This window comes from Cryptomeria japonica, chromosome 1, assembly GCF_030272615.1.
Source record: "Cryptomeria japonica chromosome 1, Sugi_1.0, whole genome shotgun sequence".
Classification (NCBI taxonomy): Eukaryota; Viridiplantae; Streptophyta; class Pinopsida; order Cupressales; family Cupressaceae; genus Cryptomeria; species Cryptomeria japonica.
This window is the reverse complement of record NC_081405.1, coordinates 340,304,443-340,316,128: the sequence shown is the minus strand read 5'-3', so window position 1 is coordinate 340,316,128 and position 11,686 is coordinate 340,304,443. Positions and strand designations below refer to the sequence as shown.

The 11,686-nt window shown below is 36.3% G+C and overlaps 1 protein-coding gene across 1 annotated transcript; it reads right to left on the bottom strand.

Annotated features, from left to right (window-relative positions):
* Positions 1 to 7,939: 7,939 nt before the first annotated feature.
* Positions 7,940 to 11,483, bottom strand: LOC131043604 (uncharacterized). Its single transcript, XM_057976833.2, has 4 exons — positions 11,454 to 11,483; positions 10,610 to 10,846; positions 9,444 to 9,790; positions 7,940 to 8,291 (listed from the first exon to the last, which is right to left on the bottom strand). The coding sequence occupies exons 1-4, from the start codon at positions 11,481 to 11,483 to the stop codon at positions 7,940 to 7,942; spliced, it is 966 nt and encodes a 321-aa protein (XP_057832816.2).
* Positions 11,484 to 11,686: the final 203 nt, after the last annotated feature.

The following is an 11,686-nucleotide window of genomic DNA, read 5'->3' as shown; positions in this document are numbered from 1 at the left end:
TAATTTGCTCTATGACCATACTTGTTATAGTTAAAGCATTTCCCATTAAACTTGTATGCATTAGGTTGTTTTACTAGTTTACTATGATCATGATTGTTTGTAGTACTGAAGATTTCACCAACTTCAAAGCCAAGACCATTAGTGTCTCCACTAGGTTTCTAATTTTTTAGCATGTCATCAAGTTCTTCTGAACTTTTCTTGAATTTCTCTTTGTGTTGATTTCCAGTAGCCAACTCATTTTCCAAGAAATCCTTCTATCTCATGAGTTTAGTTTTATCATGTTCCAAGTGAATCAGATCTATCTTCAACATATCATTTTCATGACTAAGTCTTAGATTTTTAGTTCCAGCATCATTGATTCTTCTAGTCAAGTCCTCTTCATTCTTCTTTATGTCTTCAATGTCTTTGCAAAATCTCATAGTCATATCTTGCATCTCATTCCTCAAGGTCATGTTTTCTTGCTTCATCTTGCTTACATGATCATTAAGAGTTTCCTTTTCATCATCATCATTTTGTATCTTCTCATGAAGTTCTCTTCTCTTGTTTCTAGCAATAGTGAGATTCTCTTGAAGTCCTTGAATTATTTCTTGTGCAGCCTTCAAATCATCTTCAAGTTTGATATTCTTCAACTTTTTTGCATCATAATCTAAAAGAGTTGTTTCCAATTGCTTTCTCAAGTTTTCCATATGTACCAGTGTCAGAATCTCCCTCAAGCTATTAGGCTTCTAAAAATAGAGGACCAAGCTCTGATACCAATTGTTAGGATTCTCAAAGATACTGAGAGGGGGGGTTGAATCAGTATCTAACTGGTAAATAGATTTTCTGACCTTATTAAATAAATTGCATTCCAAAATAGTGTACCGGTAAACAAGAATTAATAAAGTAAATATGAACAGAAACACAGCATAGAAAGAAAACCATAACACAAGATTTTTAATGAGGAAACCCAGTGTGGGAAAAACCTCAGTGGGATTTGTGACCCACAATATTCACTCACTAGCCAATGAATGGATATTACTTACAATAGGGGCCTGCACATGTAGGAAGGCCAACTGCCTAAATCTCACTGCTTAATTACAAAAGGAAGTCTCACTAACTTACAAAAAATGGATTATGAAAATTAAATATGATGTACTACTACAAAAAGCATCTACTATGCTAGGTTCAATACCAGTTTAAGCTCATACAATAACCATAAACCTTACTCCAAAATATGCCTTAATATTCATACATTACTTCTGCAATATTCTAACCATGTCCACATCTTAAATGATCTAAAAGATCTCATACTTATATATGAGTCTTATTACAATACGCCTTGTCGGCTTACAAAAAGATATTACAATTAAATACAATATACAATAATCAAAATCCTATCGGCTGGGGTGTCGGTAAACATTATTGCTACTATCAGTGAACTATCTGCCAGTGTCGGTGCCATAGGATTGTAGGGTTTCCATCAATGAAAATACCTTCAATCATCTACAATTCTCATTGGAGTGTGCAATGCCAACATAATTACCCAAAAATCTATTGCAAAAAACCAACTGCTTCAGGATGCCTGTGAACTGCCACATGTTGAAGCATGAGTGGGATCTTCTTGCTCTCCTGTCTCTTTCAAAACATACTTGCTCTCCTATAATTTGAATGTCTCATCACTTGTTCAAGGAAAACTAATAATTTTAAGCTTCTATTTATTCAAACTTTTCCATGTCACTCTTAGTTGTTTAACCTCATTCTCCAAAAAGCCAAAATGTGATTTTACCTTTTCAATTTCTTCAATGGTTTGAATAAACAAAGAATTATCATCCATGTTTATAATATTATTTATTCTTTGAGACAGTCTTTGACCTAGCTCCTTAATCCACACTTCCTTGTCTTTAATTTTATTTGCTCTTAAGAAGCCTCTAGGAAACAATTCAAACTTTTCATTTGCATATTCCTTCCAGAATAGATTTGCCCTTCTTTCAATATGTACCCTTTTTGCTGCAAACCTACACAAATCTTTTACTAATTCATAAGTAGATTTGATTGTATCATCAGCACCTACTTCTTCCTGAGATGATGAATATATGGACTCTGAGTACACCTCTCTAGCAATCCATTTGTCCAAAAATGGCTCCAAAGTAGCCTTATCCTCCTTCAAATAAACCAAAAGAGTCATTATTCTTTTCATGTTTATATAAACAATTGTTGCCCCAACAATATCAGCAAATTTCACAATGGTGCCTCTAACCTTCTCTTCATATTTATTTGCAAAAATTGACTAAGCCTACTCCACTTTTTCAATCTCATCTTGAATATTCTAAGCTGATTGGAAGCCAGGAGTCATGGGGCAAGGAGGAAATTCAATAATAGGACTGGAAGGAGGGGGCCTAGTAGGAGAAGAAGCAATCATTAGTTGAGAAGACTCGCCCTTTTGGTGTTGTCCCTCCAATTTACCTTTTAGCTCTGCAATAGTGTTATATTTAGAAGCTATTTCAATCTTTGCTTCATTATAGGCCTTGAGAACTACTTCTAGTTTTACTTGAAGATCACCTTTTTCTTTTGCCTCCTTTTCGACCACTGCCATTCCAAATTTATCAGACTCTAAAGTCATGCTGGTAGCTTCAATTACCCCTGTATCTCTGACTCTCTTTACTATCATGCCCCTTGAGTAGTTAGACCTTCAGGATTCTCCCCTTCTTCTATTCTCTTCTCTTTTAAGAGACCATATTACCAAAGATGCATGGTCATTACTATAAGTTATTCCCTCCAACGGTTTTGTTTCTTTTCTCACTACATCAAAAATTACAACATTTGCTATATCCCATTCTAGGAGAATTAGCACTCTAGCATCTTTAATCAATTTTCTCCCTTCCTCAGGGGTAATCACCTCAAATTATTTCAACATTTATTCCTTTATTTCTACCTCAATAGTAGATGAGTTTTTATTTGATTATTCAATTTTTTCCTTTTTTACATCTTTCCTTGAACTAATCCATGTGCTTTCTCCAAACAAATTGTAAACAGGTTCTTGACTTCACAAAATTGTCATCGGCCAAAAATTCATTACTGGCCAATTTTATAACAGGATCCAATTCCTTTCCAACAAATTCCTCAATAGTCAGATCCATCTTAGCACCTGCTGGCTCTTCTGGCATTCCTTCCTACAACTCTCAATAAGTAAAAGAAATTTCCCCCAAGCTTCCTAATTGCATTAATTACTCAACAACGGCCTGCTCATCACCCATATGTAATGGGGATTGGGAATGTGAATACATGGCTTCACTTGGTTGTGCCTCTTCATCCAGTCTCTGCCTCTTTGAGGAGGTTTGGGACTCAGGAGCATCCTCCATTGGCCTTTTTCCCTTTGATATGCAAGGTTCATCCCTCCTAGGCATCACCATATTATAGCCTGATTTCTTGTACATTACATACTCTCTAGGGGAAATGATCTTAGCAAAAATGGATTTCGTCAAGATGAGCTTGGCCTTCCCAGGATCTGCCTTTATCACTACATCTTTCTTCTCATTCAAATTTTGCATGGCATCCTCAAAATAATCTATCAAAAAAATTATCTTTTCTCCAAATGGGTGGAAAATCTTCAATGGATCATAGTTTTTATCAAAATGTTGGACAAAGTCAAGAGTTTTCTTAAATACTATCCATTTTTCTTTTCTCACCTGTTGCTCTGCAAGATTAAACTTATTTCTTATTAAGTCCTCAAGGAAGTGGAATTGATGAACTTTGGCCCCACACCTGACCTTCTTTCTAAACATACCATTGAAGAAATCTTCCGTATCAGCAAACCTTGCAACTGTTGTTGGCAATGTGTAGGGCTTGAAAAATTTCTCAAAATGTAACCAACCCCTTTTGGTAATAACAAATTGGTGTACCATGGTAATGGTTGGAAAAATTGTTCCTCTGCTTCTTGCTGTCCCCAAATTTGCCTTATGATTTCAGCAATACCTATTTTCAAGGGGACGTAATAAGGGAGAAAGTAAGGAGTTCCTCTGAAGCTATATACCCTAAAAATAGTAGAACCTAGATATAGAATTATATCACCCCAATTATGCACAATTTTAATGTCCATTGCAAACTCCTTGGGTCTAAAAAATTCAAGGATAAATTTTGGGATCTTGGGATTCTCTTGACATAGAAGAATTCTTAGCTTTGATGCAAAAAATCTGTCAAATTTGAGATAACTAGCATCTTCTCTATCCCAAGATAGATCTTCACTCCATAATTGCATAGGCATGTCTTCACCATCCTTTACTCTCAATAGGTCCATATCCTTTGCAAAATATTATGCACCCTTGAACAAGAACATGTGCATTAACATAGAATACTAGCCAAAAGGTTTATCCACTTTGGCATTATTGATCCCAATCAAACCCTCATGGATGACATTTGCAAGATAGGGTGCAAAGTCATAAGCAACTTCTATAGATGGATTAAGAATTTCTGCCATCATGAGCATGTAGTGAATAGGCATAGCATTTTCTGCATCTTCTCCAAAAATCTAACATAGAGACTGATATACCCCTTTAGCCCTCAAAGTGAATAAATTCATAGGGAAAGGTTCAACTGTACTAGGCCCTACCAATGTTAGTCCTCCTATCTTTGCAAAGAATTCCCTCATGGGTCCACTTCTACGATGGTCCTTTTGAGTATCATAAACCTTCCTTAGCATTTCAAAATCAACTGGCTCTAAATAAATTGAGGATTCACTTAATCAGAATACCTTTCTAACCTCATCGATAGTAATTTCAATTAGAGGGTCTCCACTTATATTTCTTACAATCCTGGTGATAGGGTCATAATTCTTCCCAATTTGGGTCAACAAGTCAATATCCATAAAGACTCTAGGGACCACCAATTTTCCTACATCTAATTCCCATAAGCTATTTGTAGGAGTAGGTGCATTTCATTGACTAAACCCTACCCTGAACAAACCAAGACTAGACATGTTTATCTGGGGATCTCCTAGCCAACATCCTTTTTCATACAAACCATCACCAATCTGCAGGCAAGAAGACTTGGGCACAAGCATTTTGGCAGCACTATTCATGGTTTGAACCAATTGTTCCAAAAAATCATCACTTATAGCCCTTTTCTGATAGTCTACTTTTCCTTTAAATTCCCATCGTGGTGCCATTTTAACAATCTAAGATTTATCTTACTTCATCTTTTACTTAAACAACCCTTCAGAGTTTTAGAACCAAACAATATCAACACTAGTAGAAATTGCAAATCACAGTCACATAACAACTTACTTGTCGCCTAAGAACTCATAGAAGTTGCACACTTTGTCTCTGCCAACCTTCGTGAATGTCTTTTACAATTAAAATCTCAAAACAAGGTTTTATGAAGCAACCTTGGTGGAAAATTAGCATTAATTCTCATCAATGAAACCACATGCTCTATAATTAATTCATTTGAATTTCAAATTTTCTGCTCCAATGGACCAAAAGGGTTTCTTCAGTATGTTTTTCCCTTCAGTCGCTGACCCGCGAAGAGTAAAACTCTAGTAACTTCTCATCATGGTCTAGCAACAACCATTACATCATGCTAATTTAGCACACTCATTAACCACTTAAGCCTTTGAAAAGGGCCCACCATTTAGTCATCTGCCTACCCTTTTCTCACTGAGTCATGATGGGTAAAAGGACATGCATCTTCCCATCACGCTCTCACAACCACCATTGATTTTCCTTGGACTTGACCACATTTTAAAACATGTTAGCTGCTCACACTGGTCGGTCTCACCCATTGGTCGCTAATTTGTGAAGAGTAAAGGACTCACAACTCTTCATTGCAGTCTAGTGACAACCGTCAAATCAAATCCTTGTCGCTCGATCTTAAAGATCCTTTCATCACTTTACTGTCACTGCTTAACTACCACCACTGGATCTCTGACCGGCCCCACCACTAGTAGCTTGTCATGAAGTCACAATGGGTATTCAATGTGCAACTTCCCATCATAGTATCGTGACAACCATAGGATCAAATAAGACTTATCTGACCTTTAAGAACTCGATGCATGTATTAAAGGTATTACTTAGGACTTAGGGAAAAATTAAAGCGCTCCAACCTTAGAAATAAAACCCGCCTAGGGCTAAGACTTAAATGGCCCCCTTTTAATGACACAATGACCCTTCCGTTATAAGAGACATAAAGGTTTTTTAGTTAAACTAAAATTATTAAACCCAAAACCCTTAGAACCCATTGATTTGCAGACTTAGAACATTTGAAAAAATTGTGGAAAAATTTAGGCATATCAGGAATATTTGAACACCATCCAAAATACTAATAACATCAGCTCTGACTAGGGATGGTTGGACGTCAGATCAATGCAAGAAATTAGCAAAACTCTAGGATGCATACCGAAACAAAACCCTAACCAAAGCAAACCTAATATATACAAATTTTACAGCTACTATGTATGGACAAAAAGAGTTATGAGAAGTAATTTTTTAGGAATTGTCCATGCACTGGGAATTCCTATAGCTCACCATTCATTCTTTGCAGGAAGTATGAATATTTTCCATTGACATCAAATATAATCAAAGGGCCTATCCACAATGATTCAAACTTCTTGTTCTTTCCCTTATCCTGTTCTCTAGCATTCCACTGAATAGCCATATCACCAATCTAAAACTTTTTGGTTGTGGTCCTTTTGTCAAAAAGATATTTTGACTGCAATTGAATCTTTAGATTCCTTTTATGAGCCATAATTCTCATTTCTTCCAATTCTACCAATTGGATCATTTTTTCCTCCATAGGTTCAAACACTTCAAATTCTTCAACTTGCAAGAATTTGTATACGGGGAGGAGATTATTTATAGGTACCATGGTTTGTATTGCATATACCAATTCAAATGGAGATGTACCAATGGCCTTTTTCATAGTAACCTTATCTGCCCATAAAGCTAGCTTGAGCTTCTGGTCCCAAGATCTCTTATTCTACTCAAGAATATTCTTAATGATGTTTAGGAGGCTTTTGTTGCTTGATTCTGCCTGGCCATTGCCCTGTGGGTGGTACAGTGAGGAATATGCATTATAATTCCATAACTTGCACAAAATTCTATGAATTCCTCTAACCTGAAGCACATAGCATTATTCAAAATCAACTTCACAGGCACACCAAACCTTGTCAATACATTATCCATTAAAATTCAATAACTTTACTAGTTACCCATTTGGTAGGTATGGCCTCAATCCATTTTTTAAAATAATCTATGGCCACCAAGATCCACCTATGACCTCTACTTGATTTTTTTTGTTATCTCTCCAATGAAGTCCATGCCCCATTAAACAAAAGGGGCCTCAAATGTAATAGGGTTAAGTGGCAAGGCACCTGCATACTTCAATTTAGAAGAAAATTTCTAGCAAGGGTGACATTTCTGGACATACTTGTGAGTATCTTTAAACAAGGTAGGCCAGTAATATCCTACCTTGATTATTTTGCCAGCAGTTGTCTTTGCTAAATAGTGACCTCCACATACTCCATTATGCATCCCTGTCAACACCTTTTGAGATTGAGAATCATCTAGACACATCAATAACGCCCCATCTTTGTTTCTCCAGTATAGGTCTCCCTGAATGAGAACATATTTATGTGACTTCAACTTTAGTATTCTCTTCTGATTATGGGTCATTCCCTCTGGACATGTTGCATTTTTTAAGAAATGCACAATCTCTAAATACCATGGCTGCATTTTGATGCTAGTGACCATAACCTCTTCAATTTCAACATTGTTGATGTTGATGTTAGAAAGATTTGACTTGGTCATTAGTTTGGCCAGGCCCAATCCTCTTACCAACTTTGTGATCTTGATCTCAAGATCAAACTCTTGTATCCTATTTATCCACCTACACCTTTTACCAGTAACTTCAGACTGAGATAAAATATCTTTGATAGTTTCATGTGGGACATAGACAATAACTCTTACATTTACAAGATAAGGCCCGAATGCTTTAAAATCCTTGACCAATCATATGCCTGTTTTTCCATAATTTCATATTTTAACTCAGCAACCTGCAAGGATTTACTTTTAAAAGAAATTGGATGTGCATACCCTTCATCATCCTTCTGAAGCAAAATTGTTGCTATTGTATGGTGAGAAGCAAAGGAAAATAGTGAGAAAGCCTTATTGTAGTCAGGAGATTTTAGCATTGGGGCTTCCTGAATAGCCCTTTTAATCTTGTCAAAGGTCTGTGTTGCTTCTTCATCCCAAGAAAACTTAGCATCCTTTTTCAGTAGCTTAACAATAGGCTTAACAATCTCAGCAAAGTTGGCTATAAACCTTCTTTCAAAATTCACCTTACTCAAGAAGGATTGAATTCCTTTAACATTCTTTGGTTGAGGCACATTGTTAATAGCCTCAATTCTCTCAGGGTCAATCCTAACTCCTTCCTTGGAAACAATATATCCTAATAGCTTTCCTTCAGTTATAGCAAAGTGGCATTTTTGGGGATTTAGAGACATACCAAATTCCAAGGCCCTACAAAATAATTTTTCTAGATGACCACAGTGATCATCTGCCTTCTTTGAAAAACATGTAAGATCATCCTGGTAGACAACCATTATGATGTTAATAAATTCTTTGAAGGTTACATCCATAGCCCTCTAAAAATTTTAACCAACATTCTTTAAACCAAATGGCATCCTTACATAAACATAGGTTCCCCAAGGGGTAGTAAAAGTAGTCTTGAACTACTCGGACTCTTTTACCAATACCTGATTGTAACTAGAGAAGTCATCCATCATTGATAATAGGTCACACCCAGTGACCCTTTGTAGCATAGCTTCCGTATTTGGTGATGATTAGTTGTTCTTAAGAGAAGCGACATTCAAATTCCTAAAATCTACACAGAGCCTTATGTCCCTAGTCTTCTTCCTGACAGGAATCAAATTGGATACCCATGATGAATGCCTTATAGGCTTTATAATTCCCCCTTCTCTCAGGTTGATCAGTTCCTACTGCATTTTGGGTTCTAGGAAGGGTTTTATAGGTCTTTTCTTTTGTCTGAAAGGCTTAGCATCATGCTGAAATAAATCTTGTCTATACGCCTTCAATTAATCATAAGACCAAGCAAAAACATGTTTGTACTTTTTTAGCAGATTAATGAGGTTAGCCTTGATATGGGAAGGCAAACTTTTCCCAATATACACCAACTTAGGGGATGACTCTGTCCCTAGGTTAACCTCTTCTAGTTCTTCCAACTTAGTAGATGACTTCTAGTGTAAATGATTGTCACTATAGCTGAACATACCCTCTAGTTCCATTAGTCCTCTGGGTATCTCATTAGTTTCTAGTTGAACTATGTCATTTCCAAAAACTATTTCTTTCTCATCTACTTCTTCTACCAATGCATTACAATCAATTTTTTGGCCATGATAGTCATCAATGCATTGTACAAACTTAACTATATCATCATCATTTTCGAACACCTACCAGTTATACACATTGTTTTGGATAGCAGGTATGGCCTTGATCTCAAGTATTGATACTCCAGTTAGTGTTACATCATCATTTTTCAATGCAACATTAGCTAAGAAGTCTAACATAATGTTTTTTGACCTTTGAATCCAGTCAATTGAAAATGCATCAAAATACTCAATAACATCCCAAATAGCATGCTTATACTTTTTTAACCTGTCATTCTTAGATGCATATTTTGATCTTATCTGAGAAACCAAAAGTTTTGAATCTCCAAAGACTCTTAACAATTGAATCCCATGTTTCTTAGCAATTTCCAACCCCAATAATAAGGTCTCGTACTCAGCTATATTATTTGTGCACTGAAAAGTGAATAGAAAGGAGTATTTAAAAGTAACACTTAATGGGAAAACAAAAAGTACTACTGCTCCAGATCCTTATTTGGAACAAGCTCCATCAAAATAAATCTACCATAAGCCTTCCTATTGAGATTCCAATTCATTAACAATAGGGTCTATATTTTTTAGCTGAGGTTGAACTAGTTCAATTCTAAAGTTGTCAAGGTCCACATCAATCATGCAATTAAGCATGTTAAGATCTACTATCTCAATGACCCTTAGGGCACGTGATTCTCTATATAATTTCACCTTATTTCCATTCACTAGGATGGTTGCATATGAGAGGTCTAGTTGGAAATTTCCTCCAATTGTTGTAGCCCATTGTCTAGATAAAAGAATTCCATAATGGGGCTTGGTGTCAGTTACTATGACATCCATCTTATAGGTGGCCTCAGGGAATTTCGCTATTTTCACCTCTACATCTTTCATTGTACCCACAACAGGTACTTCTCTGTTATCCATAGTATAGAACTTCCCATACAAGGTACTTACTAACAATCCCAACTCCTTGAAGACCCCATATGGTATCACATTTGCAGCAGCCCCAGAATATATCATACAATTTTTTATTAGTCTATTTTTGACTAATAATGTCACATAAAAAGGATCAAGTTGGGAAGGTTCTTGATTAATTGTGGTTCCCACATTAATTTATGGTATTTTTTGCTCTTGATCCTTTCTCTCCTTTTTAGTACCTTTTGGTTAAGATACATCTGTATCTAATATACTAAAAAGAAAAGAAAACACAACTTCTCTGTGTTCTTTTATTTATAACAACTCCACCAGTGGCACTGTAACTTTCATCTGGGTTAAAGCTTCAGTCATATCAAATGCAGAATTACTATTAGACTCAGAATGGGCTTTACCCTTATCTACCTTTTGGTGACTTGTCTTCTTATCAGCAGTGGTCTCTAATAAATCACCAATTGCATTAACCTTCTCAGGTTTCCCTGAAGTGTTGGACTTATCCATTTTAGCATGACCATCTTTGGCAGAAGTATTACCATTAGCCACCTTTTTCTGAAAAAAGTTCTTTAATAAACATGGAACCAAGCTCACTCTGATTCTCATCTTTCTTGCTACTTCTCAGATTATAATTATGCTTGGCCTTAGCTATTGAAGCTTTGGTGAGGTTCTTGACTTCTTCCTCACTAGGCCTTCTAAGATGAACTTCTTCATCCTCAATTGTCACCACATTTAGGGTAGGATGCCAATCAATTGTTAATTGCCCATGGTAATTTGCATTATTTCTTAATGCATCATACTTATCTTCTTCATCTTGTGAAGACTCATAGTCACTTTCAATAATGGTTTCAAAAATATTTACTGCAGGCTTATCCTCATTCTGATATCTCAATTCACCCTCACTCCTCATAGATTCATTTAAAGCCTAAGCCACATCACACTGGTAAGGGGAATGTCATCCATCACATGCTACACACCAAGGAGTATTCTCCATATTATGCATGTTTCCACCTTTTAAAGGGTGAGGAGTATCATGATTCTGTGTACTTCTTGGCTTGTCTTACACAGGTTTGCCATCTTTCTAGGTAGTGTTATATGGCATATCATGTAACCTAGCAGGCCAATCTTGCCAATTATAATGAGTTTTATCATTCTTACTCACCTTTGTAGTAAGGTCTTTCATAGCAGTCATTAGTTCCTCAATCTTATCCTCTTCTCTAGGGACTTACTTAGTTGTGGGCTTTTCTCTTGCCACGGTCTGCCATCAATTCTTCTTCCCACTTTGCCTGATGCTTTCCTATTACTTTCCACATTTTATTGCAATTCTGAAAGCATCCCTTAGACTGTGTGGGTTTTTATCCCTAAAGATATAGGCCATCTTTGGGTCAAAGGCAT